The sequence below is a fragment of the Polistes fuscatus genome, unplaced genomic scaffold, assembly GCF_010416935.1.
Source record: "Polistes fuscatus isolate 324 unplaced genomic scaffold, CU_Pfus_HIC Scaffold11, whole genome shotgun sequence".
Classification (NCBI taxonomy): domain Eukaryota; kingdom Metazoa; phylum Arthropoda; class Insecta; order Hymenoptera; family Vespidae; genus Polistes; species Polistes fuscatus.
The window spans coordinates 5,788,277-5,808,084 of record NW_025113009.1 but is presented as its reverse complement, the minus strand read 5'-3'; the positions used below and the strand labels follow the sequence as shown (position 1 = coordinate 5,808,084).

The following is a 19,808-nucleotide window of genomic DNA, read 5'->3' as shown; positions in this document are numbered from 1 at the left end:
GTGGATAGGATGTAAATAAGAATTAAAGAAAAAAGAATGTAGAATATTGCTACGTGATAATATTAAACAAGTTTGCATGCTTCATTTTCTATACGAGATGTTTGGCTTCGTCACCTTTTTGTTTTCTTTTCTCCTTTCAAGTTAAACGTCTAATTTGATTAACGCGCGAACATCATTCCGAAGAACACGCTTCTACCAAAACCCCCCCAGCCCCCACCAGCTTCTCCCCCGACAAAAGAGAAACAAAATAATCAAACAAAATGATAAAACTGGTTTGAAATTTCCGAGAATATTTTAGGTGATACGTAAAAAATGTGGCATAATCGAATACATTATTATACAGGACCTTTCGCTTAACTCAACCATCTAAAATATCTTGTTCATTTCGTACGATAAAAAAAAATGTCGAAGGAAACAATATATTCTGTCCGAAAGCGCCGATATAGTGACGGGCCGGATTTTTTTTCCAAGGCCATTTTTTCGAGATACCAATGTCATCGTATTTTTTTTAAATGGCATTGCATTCTTTTTCTACAATATTCTTATAGCTTATAAAAAAACGAGCCCAACGATGTTCAATACATTGACCTTTAGGAGGTGACCTTTACCGAAAAAATTGTGAAAAGTTTGTCAGGAACTTCAGTACGCGCTCGGACAGTAAATGAAGAAACAAATGCAAATCAACGTGTAAGACACTCATACAAGCAAAAAAATCTTCTCATGTACAAGAGATATATGTGCATATATAGAGTCCGAGGAAAAATTATTATTTTAGCAATAAATAATTCAACGTAAGTGTCATTTATCTGGATCGAATAATTTATAAATGATACTTAAACAACTTTATTTAAATTCAATTTCCAATTAGGAAATTTAGTTTATTAAGTTATAAGAGATAGTAGATTCTATTACCATTCGAATGGCGTACAGATAACTGAAGTCCTAATAAAAATAATGTTATTTGAATCTTAACGTATCCGGTATTATGCGGTTTTTTATCAGTCTTCCATATATATCATTGAGTACAGTTCATTTCAATGAAGTCTATTCGAACTGATTACCATCGTACCGCTGGCATAATAAATCATTTTCCAAATGAGAGATTCCAAAATATGAAATGAAAATAAATAGACAGAAATCCAATTATGTAAATGATGTTCTAACCCCCCCCCCATCCCCATTTCATTCGCATATAAGTGTGAAATTTTCTCAGTAGTTTAAGTAAAATACCTTGCGTTACCTTTCCAATTCCCGCTTTAACCGGATTATTGCGAAACGACAAGCGTGCCAGATTTCTACGCAATAGATTTGTTGATTATTTTTTGTCTTCTTTCTTTTTTCTAGCCACAGCCAAACATTTTCTCCTCCAACGATAATGAATTCAACTAAAAAAGTTCGATTAATCATTTCGTGGATTATTATACTTGTTTTCTAGCTTCGAAATAACCGGCACGTCTTATTCCTTCGAAAATATTTATTTGGAAATATGAAAAGGATGTTTATCTGAAGTGAATAAAAAGAGAAAGAAAAAAAACAATAACTTAAGAAAGACACCTATAATTGACAGCATATAAACACGTTAGATTGTGTAAATAATTTAATACGGGGGAAAGAAGCGCGTGTATGGTGGTGACAACGGGGAGGGGGGCCTGAGCGAAAGGGGCGGGGGAAATTCGAGATGACAGCGTAAGAGCCGAACAGTTTGAACCTTTAGCCGCAGTGCTCGTTTGAGTTTAACGCAAAGCAGGTGTGCGCAGGTTTTACGTCGACTTGACTTGAGTCATGACTTCGTGTTATTTTTTATCTTTTTTCTGAATAAGAAACATAACAAAATAGTTATTCTATAAAATTGGCTTACATTATAGAACAAACGAGTTACGTATTGAGTTCATTCAGTATAATAATACCATATATCATTTTTGCGCAATTCGAACGTTTATTTTTTATTTTCATTCTTTAAAAAAACTTATTAAACGCTTCTTTACCTGCGTTTCGTTATTTCCTCCTTTAATTTTTCTGTTGTTATTGTTTTTCTTTTTAACTAACGCGCCATCTTGAATTGTTCCCCCCCCCCAAAAAAAAAGAAAAAATAGAATCGTGGATAACATTAATCGTTGTTCCAATATTTCCAAGGAATACGTTGTAAATCAAAAAACGAAAATTAATCCAAAGACATCTCGGCTATGTCCAGATCCGCGCGCGAAGCGCGGACGCTCATCTAAAAAGAAGAAAGTGCAATTATTTTTGCCTCGAGAAAAGATACAAGCAAGCTGGGTGAGTTCAACTTTCCTTCTTTTATCCTTTATTTTTATCCTTCGAGGATGACGAGGGTCGCATGGTGATACTGGAATAAAGTTATCTTTTTTTTCCTTTTTCTTTTTTCTTATATATCTTTTTCGTTTTCTTTTTTTTCTTTTTTCTTTTCCTTTTGCCCGTATTTTCAGTTGCCCGTAAAGAAAAATAATAGAAAAAATTATGATCGCTACGATCGACGATAAATAATTTGTTTATGATGAAAGTTGTAGAGCTAATTGCAAGATATTATTGTTTTTTTTTATCGATCGAATTAAATATTAATTAAATAATTAATTAAATATTAATTAAATAATTATTTTTTGTATTGGAATATCTTAATAGTTTATTATATAAATATACATATATATATATATATATAGATAGATAAATAAATATATAATGAAATTGAAAGTAGTATGTATAAAGATGTATAAAGATGTATAAAGATGTATAGTATCTGATTACGTAATTCTAATTATTTACATTTACATTTAATTATAAAAGAAGCAATTTAAAGTACCTTTTTTTTGTTGCAAGAATGTCTATCTGATCTATTCGTCAGCGTAATTTCTTCAAATAGCTTAATTTACAATCATTCTATAATTGCTACTTCAATAGTATATCGCAATGAAATATTCGCGTAATTATGTTGCGCTCATAATAAAAAATTGTCTTCTAAAAAGTTGATTCTACAACAACGAGTGATATTCGTGGTAAAAGATTTAGGCCAAAAACAGTAAGCACGAGCCTGATTCATGGTACTTTGTTCAGATTAAAAATAAACAAGAGAAGTCAGGATCGTGGTTCAGTTGTTCTTGATATTTTCTTATTTTAATTACATATAATTATTATTATTGCTCGAGCAATCGTGAGTTAGCGGGTAGGATAAGGGGGAAGTTAATGTCTTGTTAAGTATACCGAATTTGTACTTTCAAAGAATATAATAATCTGCCTCGTTTTACATTGCAATTTTTATTGCTCCTATAAGCATTGAAATTGTTTTTCTACAATGACTTCGAGGACAAGTATCAAAAGAGTGTTGCATAAGTAAACTAACTTGCAAACTAGTCGGTTGTCGAGTCGCATCAAATAAAATATCGTTATTATATCTTTCAAATTAAATACACATTAAATATATCTTTTAAATTAATTACACGGATAAACGCAAAAAAATAATTAATATCAATACAAAATACGACAAACGAAACATCACGTTTTGCTTTCGTGAGTTTTTAGTATTATCTTTATACGTAGTTTGACACGATATTAAGAATAATGTCAACACACGTGATACCTTGTTAACAACAAAACCGTAAGACATTAATTAGTATCTACTTTGTTTCCTGCATTTTTTCCTTTTTTGTTTGCGTTTCTTCAATAATTATCTGTAGAAAAAAGAGTGGAAAAAATACTTATGTCAATACTTTATCTGTCCAAATATTTCCATATGGCTAATCTCTTTGACAGAAACAATAAAAGCTAAACAGAACAAAATGGATTCTGATGGCCTTGAAGAATATATTGTAGTATTCGTTGGAATATAAATCGTTATCTGACATCGGTCTTACGTGTCCCATCTATACGTGTATCTACATACATCAAACGACCTGTCGAACAACAGACTAACTTTTCGAAGGATATATTTCGTAAGCATTTTAACAATCTCAAATATATTACCTGCTTGTCAGCCTTGTCAACTTGTCGAAATTCCTACCTTTTTTTTTCTCGAATAACGCTCAAACGAAAATTAAATATTCTTCGATCTTATCTCATTAAAACGCCGAATACTACTAGTTATATTCGATTTTATTGTGAGATAAAAAAGATTTTACGATGCTATTAAACGAAATGCCTCAATTTGCATCAATTTGAGTTGTCAATTTGAATTGTAAATTTCCTTAATCGTTACTTTTTTTTTTCTCTTTTTTTTTCTAGGACAGTTTTTATGCGAACTTTCAACTTTTTGTATATACTTTCAATTCGATCAATTTTCTTTTTACTTTCAATTCGATCGATTAAGTTTTTCTAATATTTATTGTTAACAATAATATTGCAATTGTTCTATTAATTGTTAGTTTCCTTCCTCTACGTACACGAGAATTCATTGTAATAGTACTTGGAATTCAATTGCGACATATGGAAATGAATATGTAACAATTTATTGTATCATTTTACACTTATTGCACCTAATTATTTTTTTGTCGAGCTCTTTTTTCCTCGTATATATCGTATATATATATATATATATAGATATATATGTACATTCCTCGTATATGCGTATCAAAGAATATCGTTCGTTTAACTTAAAAGAAAATGTGTAGAAAACGAATGACACTTCGAGTAATATTATTTAAATTATAAATTATTTCGTTATTTTTGAGACTGTGCAATGATTGTGCTAACTGTGTGTAATTCAAGTGCACGGTCAACGTAATCGTACACGACCATGATTTATCTTCACGTCACTTCCGCTTTAAAATGATTTTTCAAGGAAAAGGTCATCGTGAGTCTTGACTTACGCGAATTACCTTTGAATTCCTTCAATTATTAGAGAATTCATGTTTTCTCAAGATTATTGTATAACATGAGCAAATTGTAAAAGTTCTATGAAGAAATTCCTGAAGAATTCAATAAAAAATATTCAAATATGACAAGTATTATAACAATTGAATATACTTGAACATTATTTTTAGTGCAGTACAAAGGAAAGGACAAATTTTCTAAGCTGACGACTACTGCGTCCTGAAAAAGCGAATATTTCTAATACAACAGAATATACTAACCACATTTAAGTAAACGATCTTGAAACGATTATGAGCGATTCAAATGGTAAGCTAATGAACTATTTTCAAATACAAATATACAATAAAAAGAACAAAGCGTTCTTCTTTTTACAAAATCGGATAATTGTTAGTATTATCATGACAAATAACGAAATCCATTACTAAAGCTCGTTGCTGTTATACTATAGTAAAATATTCTTCATGTTGATTGACATAACGTAGTATCGTATCAAACAAGATAACGACAAAATGTTAACGAAAGATCCGTGCCATTTACAAATACCAGCCGTAATAAGAATTTATATCGCGTATATTATGACTTATTTCTTTTATTTCTTCTCTATCTCAAGATACACGTAGATTTGATTAAGTTGTTATGATTTCAATTGTAATCCAAAATAAGTACTTGTTCATTTTTTATCCCAGCCACGAAGAAGGATGATCAGTCGATAATAGACTGTCAAAAGATCCAAACTAGCCAAGATGAGGATATAGTAAGATTATCTTTCTTCTTTTCTATTATTCGATTAAACCACAACGATATATCTCTTATTTAAAATATATTATTATATATATTATTTCAGCAAGTATACGGATTCGAAAGGAGTACGTTAAAAACGATTGTAATTTACATTTCTTATATATTAACTGTCGGTTTCGTAAGGCTTCTTTTCCATTGGTATCCGCGATTATATTTGTATGCAACACATAGAAAATGTCCTTTAAAGGAAGCTACCAAATTGCTCGTGATCGTAAGTGTTATTATCTTTACAAACAAATCAAATCTCTTGAGTAACACGTAAGCCTTGGCTCATTATTTTTCTCTCAATAGATAATAAAAATGTACGTAAAATAACAATAATTCTATATACATGCAGGATGACTATCAAGGAAGATATAAATCCTATTTCGTGAAGAACGTTAAGACAATATCTACTGAAAATTTGAGGTCAGTTAAATTTCAATTGTTTAAAAACTAACATCGCGCGTAACGAAATAAATTCTTATTATAATAATATATTATTATTATTTATTTCTCTAATACGAGAGAAATGAATAATCATCTTTCAATTGTTATCGTTACGATTATGTAATATTTTATTTTATTAGACGATACCTTTTTTTAGCGATAAATCATACAGCTCGATTTTGGGAAGCAATGACATCAATTTGATCGAAAGTGTCAAGAATAAAAAACTTAAACTTCATTTAGAAAATGGTACAAAATCAGAAGTAACAGAATATAGAGCATTTTGGTGTAAAAAGCAATGTTATATTTGGGACGTTACTAGGAATGAATTTTCAAAGCTCGTTGGTCTTGATAAATATACATTGTGTTCGGATTTACATCTTGATCGAGATAAGGGACTTTCGAAAGAAGAACAATTTTTAAGGTATTTATATATATAATTACATATATATAATATATAATTACATATATAATTACATATATATAATAACATATATAATCTTATTAATTGCTTATTATATAATTCTACTTTTACAAAAGATTGCCATTTCTTGATTTCAACTTTATCATACAGGCGAATCATCTATGGAAACAATGAAATTGTTGTACCAGTACAAAGTATTGGTATATTATTATTACTAGAAGTTTTAAATCCATTTTATATCTTTCAAGTATTTACTCTGGCAGTATGGTTCGCCGAAGAGTACCTTTATTACACCATGGCTATAATTTGCATGTCTGTTTTTGGAATTACAAGTTCTATATTACAAACACGTAAAGTAAGTAGATAACAATTACCGATTATCCGATTATACTTTTTATTCATTTCAATACCATTTCTATATACGTTAGAATCAACTGAATCTTAAAGGAACCGTGGCCTCTTTCGAAAATGTTAAGATATATCGAAGTTCTGGGGTATTTGAAAGCGTTTCGAGTAACGAATTAGTACCAGGTGATATTATAGAATTACCAAACCACCATGGAACGGTTGTGTGCGATGCGGTACTACTAACTGGACAATGTATAATAAATGAATCTATGCTAACTGGTGAATATATTATATTTTATTAGAAATTGATTTGATTATTATTATTTACTAAAGAAATATATTTCTTATCCGATCAGGCGAGTCTGTACCAGTTACAAAAACACCATTGCCATCGAATCAAGTGCCATATGATTCAAAACAATGCTCTCATCATACATTGTACAGTGGAACTACTATCATTCAAACAAGGTGCGTACAACGTGGGTGAACGAAAAACGTACAAGATTGTAGATTATAATAAATAAATATATCTTGACGAATTGTTTTTATTTTATATCGCAGATGCTATGGGAATAATCCAGTTCTTGCGAGAGTCATCAGGACAGGTCTACAAACAAATAGAGGTGCATTGGTCGCGGCTATATTGTATCCGCCACCAGCGGACTTCAAATTTGATCAAGATTCGTACAAATTCATTGGAATACTAGCGTGTGTTGCCATTTGTGGCTTTATATATACAGTCGTTACCAAGGTAAATGAACAATTCTGCGATTATGAACCTATCAGTTCCTTATAAGGACTATAAAGTTATTTTTAAATAATTTTAATTCTAGGCATCGAGAGGAATTACAGCGAGTGACATTGCAATTAAAGCTTTAGATATAATTACGATAGTCGTTCCTCCGGCATTACCGGCTGCGATGACAGTAGGAAAATTGTATGCACAAGCAAGATTAAAACGCGCACAAATCTATTGTATCAACAGCAGGGTTATTAATGTTTCTGGCAGCATTAATTGCGTATGTTTTGATAAGGTAAGAATATTATGAAAAGAGTAATTAATATTTCGTTAAAAGATCATTAATCTGCAGATTTGGAGACTATGAAATATCACATTTCTTCTTTACTTTCATCTACTTGTACAGACTGGAACGCTGACAGAGGATGGCTTAGATATGTGGGGTGTTGTACCATGTACAAATGGTAACTTTGAAGAATCGGAGAAGAATGTGGCCAAACTGCAGCATCATCCTCTTTTTGAGGGTATGTTGGTATGCCACAGTTTAAATATTATTAATGGCGAACTTTGTGGGGATCCACTGGACGTTAAGGTAACCCTGCAATCTTCTTCTTCGTAAAAGTTTATTTTTTATAAATATCCTCTCATTCGTATGATTATAATTAAACCTATTATAGATGTTTGAAAGTACCGAATGGATACTGGAAGAATCTGACACAACGCAATCGGATAAATATGATCTTATAGCACCAACGGTAGTGAAACCACCAAAAAATCATCATTTTACTGAAAATATGAATAACATTTTGGAAATTGGTATTCTGCAACAATATCAATTCTCAAGTTCGTTGCAACGAATGTCTGTGATAGTACGTATTTTAGGATCTGAACATTTCAAAGCATATACCAAAGGATCCCCTGAAATGATATTTAGTTTAAGCAAACCAGAAACATTACCAAAAAACATAATGACAATTCTGAAAACTTATACAGAGCAAGGCTATCGTGTTATAGCTATGGGCCGGTCTACAATAATTGAGAATGGTGCAAAGGTAACATATATATATATATATATATGTATAATATATATTTTCATTTTACAAAATTAATGCTAAATAACTTTTTCTACAGATATCAAAAATGACGCGAGACGAGGTCGAACAAAATTTGGAATTTCTGGGTTTAGTTATTTTAGAAAATAGATTAAAAGAACCAACGGTATCGGTTATAAAGGAACTTAGAGAAGCTAATATGCACGTTGTTATGATCACAGGTTGCTAATTCGTAGTTTCATTTTCTTAATTGCGTATAAAATGTTTTTTTTATAAATGAGTATAATCCGTGTGTCTTTTATCATTTGATACAGGTGATAATATACAGACTGCGGTAAGCGTTGCAAAAGAGTGCGGTATACTTTTGCCTCACGAAACGGTTATAGACGTTATCGTAGTACCAAATCAATTTACCAAATCCAAACCAGAACTATTTTTCAATGCACAAAGTATAACTCAAAAATTGGTAAATATAAAATTGATAATTATTATGAAACCGTTTTACTTTGAATGATTTTATTCGCCAGTTATTTCTTTCAGAGTCTTCAAAGCAAAAAGCTTATGATACCATTGTTAGACGATACGGAACAAGGAATGAATATGCAAAATTATAGATTTGCTTTGACCGGTCAAACATGGCAATTACTAAAAGAATATTATTCCGACATCGTGCCGAAAATATGCGTGAAGGGTGCAATATTCGCAAGAATGACGAGTGATCAAAAACAACAATTGGTTTTAGAACTAATGCAACTTGGTTATTACGTGGGTACGTATTAACTATGCGTATAATCGCAATTATTACAATTATTATCGATTCCTTCTTACGTTCGTTCTTCATAGTTATGTGCGGAGATGGGGCAAACGATTGCGGAGCATTAAGAGCTGCTCACGCAGGTGTATCTCTTTCGGAAGCAGAATCGAGGTAAGAATTGAATTCAATAAAAACAGATTGTGCTTGTTTTTTCTATCCTCTTTTCTTGTTTTCATCTTTTGGTCTTTTTTTAGCGTGGCCAGTCCATTTACTTCAAGGATACCTGACATAACTTGCATTCCTAAAGTTATACGACAAGGACGAGCTGCTTTAGTCACGTCATTTGGAATATTTAAATTTATGGTAACATACTCCCTAACAGAATTCTTATCCGTTATTATTTTATATTCGATAGATTCTAATTTAACAGATCTGGAATTTTTGTTTATCGATATTTGTTTGATCGTCAATTTTGCTTTCTTTTTTGGAAAAACGCAAGCATATGAGAAAAAGCTTGCTAAGAATCCGCCAATGACGAGTCTTTTGAGTTTCACACCGCTATTGTCTTTAACGGTGCATATGTTAATAATGACAATTTTTCAAGCTATTGCATATCATACTGTACGGTATTTTCCTTGGTTTACACCTTTTGTTCATACTAGTACAACTGGATATATGTGCTATGAAAATTATTCGGTATTCTGTTTATCTATGTTTCAATATATTACAATGGCAATAATATTCTCACGTGGTAAACCATATAGAAAACCTATTTATACAAATGGTATATTTACATTTTCTATCGTTCTTTTAATCTTCGTTTGCGCATATATTACAGTTTATCCTGCAAAATGGGTAACTAACTTATTGCAATTACTCCTACCCCCAGATTATAATTGGAGAATTATAATTTTAATACTTGCTTTTACAAATTTCGTTATATGTTTAGTTATTGAAACTTTAATAATTGAATATGGAATAGAGAAAAAAATAATTCCAAAAATCTATCGTCCGGAAAAGTCAAAGAAACAATATTTAAAAGTACAGTATGAATTGGATAATGATCCCAATTGGCCAAAGTTGGATAAAGAGATACCTGTTTTACCGATTACCCCAAGCGTTGAAAATATTAAAACGATGTATCTAGAAACTTCAGAATGTGTAAATACTATAAATAATACAAAATCTAATGAAAAAACAGTATTCAAACGATTAGACGATATCAGAAAGAATGGCGTTGACAATCAAGGATTCGTAGAAGATAGTTTTATAGAAAATGTAAGCATTATCACTAGATTTTAAATATTCAGCAAAAAACGATTTATATAGCGTAAAAAGTTAGCATAGAACCACAACTGTTGAAAAAAATGAATAAGTGCATTTAATTGCTAACTATTTGCTAATTGAAATCCATAATTGCTAACTTTATTAATTAATTATTTATTCTTCTTCTTCATTCTTTAATTTAGGCAAGTTGCCTGTTTCGTAACGACGTTTTTCTGCCTATTGCACTGTTAAATTGTCGCACCATCGTTTTCGTGGGCGCCCCGCACTTCTGCGGCCAATCGGTGATTTATCCCGTGCAATTCTGCTGATTCTTGTTGTCCATTCTGCTAATAGACAGAGTGTCGTTTCTATGAGCCGCAAATTTTTTTTTACGTTGGGTAGGGAACTAACCTGATCCAACAACCTTCCTCCTTTTCCCGGGCTTAGGACCGGCAATATAATTATTTATTAATAATTGAAAATACAAAAATATAATTAATAGCTGTTGAGGTTCTATGCTTAACTTTTTTGCGCTGATTTATATTAAATCTGACTTTGACTGATTTTTAATGATGTGACAAAACATATTTGATCATATGTATATAAATATGTAAACCTTAATGCAGTATTCATTGTAAGTATTTTTAATTTTTTAAATAGCATAAGTATTATACTAAATAAAGAAATAAGTAAAAATATTAAAAGTAATATGATTATCACATGGTAATTTATGATTGTTAAAGTTCAAGTTTTCATTAATAAAACATTTGTTCGTTAAAGAAATGAAATATTTAATTTTTAATTATATTTTTTGTGTTTTTATTTTATAATTCCAATGCGAATTTTTTATAAATATTTAAACAATATTAACTACTTTACCTTCCGAGGAAATACAGAAAATTGTAATAACTGTATAGACTTAAAGATGGCGCTTCGATTGTAATGATGCGAAATCCGAAAGCATTCCGTTTGTTCTTAGATCAAAACGATGTGAAATTTCATTCTAATTGTAAGTGAACGCAAAGAATTTGATTAAAAAGTTATGCAATCTATCGTTCAACAGTTACTAGAGGCTTTTTATACTTTATAGTTTTATACTTTACAGTATTTAGTAGTTCTAGTTTACACCACTATTTATGTGACTAGTTATGTTTTGTTCGTGTTCAAACGTTTCAAGAGAAATGCACGTGTTTATATCTTCATTTTTCATTCAGCATTTGATGGACAACTAGGAATTTCTTGAAACTTTGTTTAATTTTACATTTGTTCGAACATGGCTCCGACAATTCAGACTAATGGAAGTACATCTGAAAGAGATAAACGTACGACAAGACCAGTAGAAAAAAGGTATAAAATCTAACCTTAAATATATGTATGTTATATATTACAAATCACAATCTGTTATCAATTGCATTTTACTTTTCATTATAGGTCTGAATTAATATGCAGAGTTAAATTTTGTAATTCACTGCCCGATATTCCATTTGACCCTAAGTTTATCACATATCCATTCGAATCGACTCGGTATGTGACGATTGTCAAGGCTTGTGCATTTATTAAATGAGCCTGCGTAACAATAATAAATGTATTCTTATGATCAATAGGTTTATTCAATATAATCCAACATCATTGGAACGTAATTACAAATATGAAGTTTTGACGGAACACGATTTAGGCGTTGAAATAGATCTTATTAACAAAGATACTTATGCTGGAGACGTTAATGGACAATTAGATCCTGCAGATGAAAAACTTCTCGAAGAAGATGTTCTTACGCCACAAGATTCTAAAAGATCTAGACATCACGCCAGAAGCGTTTCTTGGCTTAGAAGAACCGAATATATTTCTACCGAACAAACTAGATTTCAACCGCAAACGGTTGACAAAGTTGAAGCTAAAGTTGGTTATAGTATTAAGAAAAATTTCAAGGAGGAGACGTTATACATGGACAGAGAAAGTCAAATAAAAGCTATTGAAAAAACATTTGAGGATAATAAGAAAACAATCGATAAACATTATAGCAAACCAAACGTTGTGCCCGTTGAGATTTTACCTGTATATCCAGATTTCAAGGTATCTACTATTACTACTAGAACATAAAAAGGATGATTATTCCCTCAATTTTTCTTGGAATAATATATAATCGTGGTATTTGTATTTTTATAGTTATGGAAATATCCTTGCGCTCAAGTAATATTTGATTCCGACCCTGCGCCAACTGGACGTTCCGTTCCTGCTCAAATAGAAGAGATGTCCCAAGCAATGATTCGGTATAATTCTTTCTATCCTCACGTAATTAATATTTGATTTATGTTTAATGAATCTTCGTAACGTATCATTTCATGGTTTTAACAGGGGTGTCATGGACGAAAGCGGCGAACAATTCGTAGCATACTTCTTACCTTTAGAAGAAACATTAGAAAAACGAAGAAGAGATTTTGCTGCTAATATTGATTACGCGGACGAAGAAGAATACGAATATAAGATGGCTAGAGAATATAATTGGAATGTTAAAAGCAAAGCATCTAAGGGATACGAGGAAAATTATTTCCTCGTTATGCGACAAGATGGAGTACGTCCTTACTATTAAGTATTTCTATTAAATTATTGATAATTATTATTTATTTCATTGATTTATTCATCATTTCAGGTCTACTATAATGAATTGGAAACTCGTGTACGACTCAGTAAACGCAGGCAAAAAGCTGGTCAACAGCCAAATAATACGCGATTAATTGTACGTCATCGACCATTAAATGCCAATGAATTCAAAATGCAGAGATATAGAGAAAAACAATTGGAACCTCCAGGAGAGGAGGACGAAGACGAGGAAGAGGAAGAAGAAGAGGAGGAAGAAGAAATGCAACAAGAAACTGAAAAAGCAGAAGAGAAAGGTAACAACTCCGCATCAGGATATCAATATACACATATCTGCAATCTTAATCCGATTCTCATTATTGTTCTTTTTTTTTAGCTGACTCTGAAAATGAAAGTAACTCGCGTGCATCATCCAGGCCATCCTCTCGTGCTTCCAGCAAAAGATCTCGTTCTCCATCACGTTCTAAATCCCGTTCTAAATCTCGTTCTAAATCTCCTTCAAGATCCAAGTCCCGTTCTCGTTCTCGTTCTCGTTCCCGCTCCCGTTCCCGTTCCCGATCCCGATCCCGATCCCGTTCCAGGTCTCGTTCTCGGTCTCGTTCTCGATCCCGGTCCCAGTCTCGTTCTCGTTCTCGTTCCCGTTCACCATCCAAATCCTCATCTCGTTCCAAGTCGCGATCAGAGTCACGATCTCCGTCTAAATCGCGTAGCAGATCTAAGTCAAGATCTGAATCCCCTCAATCGAGAAATTCTTCTCGGTCAAGATCTCGATCGAAGTCAAAATCAGCATCAAGATCTCGATCTGGTTCTCCTGCTAAATCGCGATCGAAATCCCCATCGAAATCGCGGTCGAAATCGCGGTCGAAATCGCGGTCGAAATCGCGGTCGAAATCGCGGTCAAAATCGCGGTCAACCTCAAAGTCTAGATCGAGGTCACGATCTAGGTCACGATCGAGGTCGCGATCTCATTCAAAATCAAGGTCTCCGAGTGCAAGTGGCAGCGCTTCTGGTAGCGGTAGTGCTCAAAGTGCTTCAGAAAGTGAATAATTTAAAACGAGATGCATAAACAATTAATAATAATTCCTGCATCTGTATCATTATTTTTATTTACGTTTGCAAAATCTTAATTGAATCACTTTTAGAATTCATTGTTTATGTTATATTATGTTATGTTATGTTATGTACACGAAAAATGTTTCATAAAAAGTTTGTATAGAAACTTTTCATTATTTTAAGTACATTTAAAGTTGGGAGCTTCTTATTTTAAACTGTATAAATATTACATTATAAAAATATAGTATAGTCTTCTTTTACAATCGTAAAACACCCAAACACAAAAATTTGATGGTTGTGCTATTTAAAATAAGCTGTTAGCCTTGACTGATTAACATCTTTTTATTTGCTTTATTTTTTATGTATATATTCTTCAGAAGGATTATGCAACTGTCGTGATATAATAATAATAAAATATAATAGAAGTTAATGTGTGTGCGAAGTCTGTTATTAAACAGTTACCGTATATAAAAGCAGTACTTTACTATCTAAATGTTTTAAAATTATCAGCCGTATATAAAGAAAGTTCGTATGTTTTACGTAAAGATTCCTTAATGATTAAATTATAATTTTACTTAAAAATATATTGTACATTGTTAAGCTTTAACATTTCACTTAAATATGAATGATAATGAAGACGATTATTTAATTCAAACGGGGAACAAGTAAGCTACTCGAGTGAGCCACTATAGTGGCTCACTGAAGTAGCTTACCAACCAATCTTAGACTTGAAACAACGACCAATCATAAGTGAGTATTTAAATCCCTCGATAGGCGCGTGATCCCTGCATCTTGTGACGTCACGCATGGTGACTGTCAAAAAAACACGCTTCTTAATTTTGCGTGTAAGTATTCTAATACACATTACTTTAATAAAAATATTAGAAAGTAGAAAAAAAAGAAAATCAATCAAAAGGGATAAAGACATTTTTCTAACGTATTGTTTAGAATGAATGAAGAATTGATCGACGTTGAGCTATTTATCCTATTAAATGCGTGGAAGAGAGTCATATAATTATTTTTTTGGTACTCTATTATTACTTAAATTTATTTTTAATCTTTAAATCGAGTAAATAAGTTATAATATAGTGTTATAAAATAATATAATGTTAATTAAGATTCGGAGGATTGTTATGATGTAATATTGTTTCTATGATTAATTTATAGAAGATAAAGAATTTAACCTAATTGTTTAATAATATTTTCTAGGTAGTAAAAAATAATGTAAATAACAAAAATAAGAAAATAATATTTGAAGTAATCTTATTATTAAAAATTAAAGAAGAAAATTAAATCTTCTATTATGGCTATCGCAATAACGTATTGTCCACCAAATATCAGTTTTACTGAAATTTGGATTGAACATGGTATGTCTAAATGTTTTATGGATACAATAAGTACAAGCATCATTTTTTTGTATCTGATGATATTTGGGACAATTCAACTATGGATGTATCACAAGTATGGAACAGAAATGAATGCAAATGTATTACCAAGAAGTAGGCTATACAATGTACAAAAATTGTTTCTTTACCTAGTTCCATTACTTAGCATATTGAGATTAATTTTACAAGCAACTATTTTGGATGATAAGAAAATTTATGGATATATGGTAAATTATATATTATCCCATAATTTCCTTCTGCATATAATATTACCATTGTATTTATTGTATTTATTGTATTTATTGTATTTATAGATACTTACAACAGTATTAACAGTAATTATTTATCCATATTCCGTTCATATACTGAGAGTAGAAAGAAATAATTTATTACCAAGCGTACCACCTCGTGGTCATGGTCTTGTTTTATTGGGATTTTGGACTTTGGCACTTGTTGCTGAAAATCTTGTTTTTGTTAATATTGGAAAACTCGAATGGTGGTTTCATTTAAATTCGTAAGTATAATAATTCCAAAAACAAGCTTTCAATAAGGTTTTTAAGTTTATCTATATATCATTTTATTTTCAGATTGACAGATCAAATTGAAATGGGCTTATTTGTTTTACGATACGTTAGTAACTTAATGATCTTTGCTATTGGCCTAAAAGCACCTGGAATATTTCCTTATACAGATCCGGAATATCATACGCTTGACAATGCTGCAACTTCGCAGTCAAGATATTATTACGATGTAACTCATTAATGCTATATTTAAAAAAAACTAAAAAAGAAAGAATGATTTTCTTGATAAATAATATTTAACAAATATGAATATGTGTTTGTCTCTATGTTTATAGAGACCCGGGGATAATGCTTCTACATGGAAAAATGCATGGTATAAAATGAAAGTTTTAGCTCCATTCCTGTGGCCGAAATCAGATATTTTGCTTCAATTGAGAGTTATATTTTGCTTCAGTCTGCTTATGTTGGGACGTTTAATAAACTTATATGTACCCATTTATAATGGAAAAATTGTAGATAGCTTAAAATTTACACCTAATGAGTTTCGGTATGATATATTATTCTTTATATACAGAATGTAGGATTTCTTTCTAATCTAATATATTTGTATCTTTTACAGATGGGATCTGATTTTGATATACGTTGCTTTTAAATTTTTACAAGGCGGCGGAACTGGTGGAATGGGATTATTAAATAACTTGAGATCATTTTTATGGATTCGTATTCAACAATTTACTACCCGAGAAGTAGAGCTTGAATTATTCAAGTATATATTTATTTTTAATTTTTCTTACAAAGAAATATATATTAAATGATCAGCTTTTAATATAATATATTATTTTTAGACATTTGCATGGATTAAGTTTACGTTGGCATCTTAGTAGAAAAACTGGAGAAGTATTAAGAGTCATGGATCGTGGTACCGATTCTATAAACAACCTTTTAAATTATATTTTATTTTCAATTATACCAACGATCGTTGACATCATTGTCGCCATTGTATTTTTCATAAGTTTCTTTAACAAATGGTTTGGCTTAATCGTCTTTTTGACAATGAGTCTTTACATTGGTAATATCTTATGAATTTGTTCTATTACTTAATAACCATAAGATTTGAAATGTCATTAAGGAAATTTTATTTTTCATTTGAATCAAATTTAGCTGCTACCATTATGGTCACCGAGTGGCGCGTTAAATTTCAAAGAAGAATGAATTTAGCGGATAACGCGCAAAAAGCACGCAGTGTGGATAGTTTACTAAATTTTGAAACAGTTAAATATTATGGGGCAGAATCTTATGAAGTAGATTGTTATAAGAAAGCTATTTTAGATTTCCAAGTTGAAGAATGGAAGTCTATGATCACATTAAACATCTTAAATATTTTGCAAAATATCATTATTTGTTGTGGTTTATTAGCCGGTTCTTTACTTTGTCTTCATATGGTGAGAAATGAATTTATCAAAAGTTTATATACGAAAAGTTAGGTATTATTTTTGAATTTACTTTTCTTCTAGGTTGTAGCTGGTACAGGATTAACGATTGGTGATTATATTTTGTTTGCGAGTTACATAATACAACTTTACGTCCCACTTAATTGGTTTGGTACTTATTATAGGTAAACCATTTTCATTTACTTTTCACGATATGAGTTAAATTATTGATTATAATATCATAGATTTTCATTTTCTATTTGTTCTTATTAACAGAGCTATACAAAAAAATTTTGTCGATATGGAAAATATGTTTGATCTTCTTAAAGAACAACAAGAAATAATAGATGCTCCCGGTGCTGGAGAATTACAAGTTAAACGGGGACAAGTAGAATTTTCCAACGTCTCGTTCAGCTATACTCCAGACAGAGTGGTATTAAGAAATATTAGTTTCATTGCTCCCGCAGGAAAAATAATAGCTTTCGTTGGTCCTTCTGGTGCTGGAAAATCAACTATATTACGATTACTATTCCGTTTTTATGATATAGAAGAAGGTTCTATATTAATAGATGGTCAAAATGTTAAGACTGTTAAACAAAGCTCGTTGAGAAGTGCTATAGGTAATATTCAATTACTATAGAAATATTTCTTTATGAATAGAAATAATATTATGAATTACTCAAATTTTTTATCATTTCTAACTGTAGGTGTTGTACCTCAAGATACAGTGCTATTTAACAATACGATCAAATATAATATTCAATATGGTCGCATAGATGCTCCAGAAGCGGATATAATAGAATCGGCCAAAAATGCAGACATTCACGATAAAATTTTAACATTTCCAAACGGTTACGAAACCCAGGTCTACTTGTTATTTAATTATCATAAAAAATAATTATATTATATTAAAAATTATTAATATTAACCATACATAATCTCGATTTCATTAGGTCGGTGAACGCGGTCTTCGTCTTAGCGGGGGTGAAAAGCAACGAGTTGCTATAGCACGAACAATATTGAAGGCACCTAAAATAATTCTTTTGGACGAAGCAACGAGCTCATTAGATACTCATACTGAGCGTAATATTCAAACAGCGTTATATAGAGTTTGTACAAATCGTACAACCATCATTATAGCACATAGATTATCTACAATAATACATGCAGATGAAATATTGGTTTTGAAAGATGGTGAAATAGTTGAAAGAGGTAGACACGAAGAATTAATATCATTCGGTGGAGTTTATCATGCAATGTGGCAAGAACAATTAAAAAATGATACAGAAATTAACCAAGGTGAGCCTGTACCTGTTTCATCTGAAACTGAATTGAAAGCTTCTTAGAAAAAGAATTGATTATTATGTATATAAACTTTTGTTAATTATTTATAATAGAGAATTCTTATTTATAAAAATATAAACAGATAAAAAGATGACTAAATAATATAAGTTTATAATTTTTTATTTCTTTACCATGCATTTAATGTAGAATCCTGAATTTCTATGATTGTTTCTCAACATTATAGAACGAAGTGTACAAATGTTTATTATTTCATTAAATCAATATTATTTCACAGATATAAATATATATTTTAAAAGACCTTTTTAAATTAGATTAGATCTATGTCATTCTTCGGCACGTTCTACTTCTTGTGCCATACTATAAGCATAAGCTCCATCTGGAACCCAGCCAGATTCATCCGCGTAACTTATTGCTTCTGCCGCTTCACGTGCTCCCCATAAAAAATAATAATTGGCAATAAAAGTCCATGCAAACATATATCCTATCTACCAATAAGAAATATAATATCAAAATAATTGCAAATAACATGAAATCAGCGCGTAATAATTGATCCTATGAGAAAATTTTATTACCTTAATGACTATTGCTATATTTTGAATAGACATTTTGAGAAACGTATCCAAATATTCATTATGTCGTACAATTCCTATGTAGAAGAAATATTTTTCTTTTAATTTTATTTTATTTCCTAATCATTTTTTCTCTCTTCAATTTTGACAAATAATTTGAAATATCATTATTCGATTGTTACAAACAAATCCAAAGCTAAGTTCAAAGCTAAATTCAATAAATTAGATTGAAAAACAAATGGTATACAATGATATTATCAGTTTTCTTCTATCGAAAGAAAAAAACGGAAAACCAAATAAAAGAAGTTTAGTAATA

At 30.8% G+C, this 19,808-nt stretch overlaps 3 protein-coding genes across 9 annotated transcripts; all 3 read left to right on the top strand.

The window, feature by feature from the left end:
- The first annotated feature begins 1,704 nt into the window (after positions 1 to 1,704).
- LOC122526350 (polyamine-transporting ATPase 13A3-like) lies at positions 1,705 to 10,782 on the top strand. 4 transcript variants are annotated; one of them, XM_043649719.1, is made up of 19 exons: positions 1,705 to 2,274; positions 3,763 to 3,941; positions 4,989 to 5,124; positions 5,505 to 5,572; positions 5,663 to 5,830; positions 5,957 to 6,027; positions 6,206 to 6,472; positions 6,623 to 6,827; positions 6,901 to 7,099; positions 7,177 to 7,288; positions 7,382 to 7,571; positions 7,654 to 7,854; positions 7,966 to 8,151; positions 8,237 to 8,611; positions 8,691 to 8,832; positions 8,926 to 9,077; positions 9,152 to 9,380; positions 9,455 to 9,536; positions 9,620 to 10,782. In XM_043649719.1, the coding sequence occupies exons 3-19, from the start codon at positions 5,109 to 5,111 to the stop codon at positions 10,665 to 10,667; spliced, it is 3,711 nt and encodes a 1,236-aa protein (XP_043505654.1). In that variant the 5' UTR covers positions 1,705 to 2,274; positions 3,763 to 3,941; positions 4,989 to 5,108; the 3' UTR covers positions 10,668 to 10,782. The 4 variants fall into 4 exon arrangements, with proteins under 4 accessions (XP_043505654.1, XP_043505653.1, XP_043505652.1 ...); XM_043649718.1 differs by lacking the exon at positions 3,763 to 3,941 and having other exon boundaries at positions 4,994 to 5,124; XM_043649717.1 differs by lacking the exon at positions 3,763 to 3,941.
- Positions 10,783 to 11,488: 706 nt separating this feature from the next.
- Positions 11,489 to 14,775, top strand: LOC122526352 (RNA polymerase II-associated factor 1 homolog). 2 transcript variants are annotated; one of them, XM_043649724.1, is made up of 8 exons: positions 11,489 to 11,640; positions 11,846 to 11,978; positions 12,063 to 12,155; positions 12,236 to 12,704; positions 12,798 to 12,901; positions 12,987 to 13,203; positions 13,282 to 13,525; positions 13,606 to 14,775. In XM_043649724.1, the coding sequence occupies exons 2-8, from the start codon at positions 11,905 to 11,907 to the stop codon at positions 14,274 to 14,276; spliced, it is 1,872 nt and encodes a 623-aa protein (XP_043505659.1). In that variant the 5' UTR covers positions 11,489 to 11,640; positions 11,846 to 11,904; the 3' UTR covers positions 14,277 to 14,775. The 2 variants fall into 2 exon arrangements, with proteins under 2 accessions (XP_043505659.1, XP_043505657.1); XM_043649722.1 differs by having other exon boundaries at positions 11,490 to 11,978.
- Positions 14,776 to 14,970: 195 nt separating this feature from the next.
- On the top strand, positions 14,971 to 19,198 carry LOC122526193 (ATP-binding cassette sub-family B member 6). 3 transcript variants are annotated; one of them, XM_043649412.1, is made up of 13 exons: positions 14,971 to 15,127; positions 15,231 to 15,308; positions 15,492 to 15,894; positions 15,982 to 16,181; positions 16,255 to 16,417; positions 16,524 to 16,735; positions 16,808 to 16,954; positions 17,034 to 17,257; positions 17,350 to 17,630; positions 17,703 to 17,803; positions 17,895 to 18,238; positions 18,326 to 18,483; positions 18,572 to 19,198. In XM_043649412.1, the coding sequence occupies exons 3-13, from the start codon at positions 15,586 to 15,588 to the stop codon at positions 18,962 to 18,964; spliced, it is 2,532 nt and encodes an 843-aa protein (XP_043505347.1). In that variant the 5' UTR covers positions 14,971 to 15,127; positions 15,231 to 15,308; positions 15,492 to 15,585; the 3' UTR covers positions 18,965 to 19,198. The 3 variants fall into 3 exon arrangements, with proteins under 3 accessions (XP_043505347.1, XP_043505348.1, XP_043505345.1); XM_043649413.1 differs by lacking the exon at positions 15,231 to 15,308; XM_043649410.1 differs by having other exon boundaries at positions 14,971 to 15,308.
- Positions 19,199 to 19,808: the final 610 nt, after the last annotated feature.

Coding starts and splice junctions, on each gene's coding strand:
- LOC122526352 (XM_043649724.1), top strand. CDS start 11,905: ATGGCTCCGACAATTCAGACTAATGGAAGTACATCTGAAAGAGATAAA. Junction 11,979..12,062: donor ACAAGACCAGTAGAAAAAAG/GTATAAAATCTA, acceptor TTTTCATTATAG/GTCTGAATTAATATGCAGAG. Junction 12,156..12,235: donor TATCCATTCGAATCGACTCG/GTATGTGACGAT, acceptor TATGATCAATAG/GTTTATTCAATATAATCCAA.
- LOC122526193 (XM_043649413.1), top strand. CDS start 15,586: ATGGCTATCGCAATAACGTATTGTCCACCAAATATCAGTTTTACTGAA. Junction 16,736..16,807: donor TTTACACCTAATGAGTTTCG/GTATGATATATT, acceptor TATCTTTTACAG/ATGGGATCTGATTTTGATAT. Junction 16,955..17,033: donor GTAGAGCTTGAATTATTCAA/GTATATATTTAT, acceptor TATTATTTTTAG/ACATTTGCATGGATTAAGTT.
- LOC122526350 (XM_043649718.1), top strand. Junction 6,028..6,205: donor ATATCTACTGAAAATTTGAG/GTCAGTTAAATT, acceptor ACCTTTTTTTAG/CGATAAATCATACAGCTCGA. Junction 7,289..7,381: donor ACTACTATCATTCAAACAAG/GTGCGTACAACG, acceptor TTTATATCGCAG/ATGCTATGGGAATAATCCAG.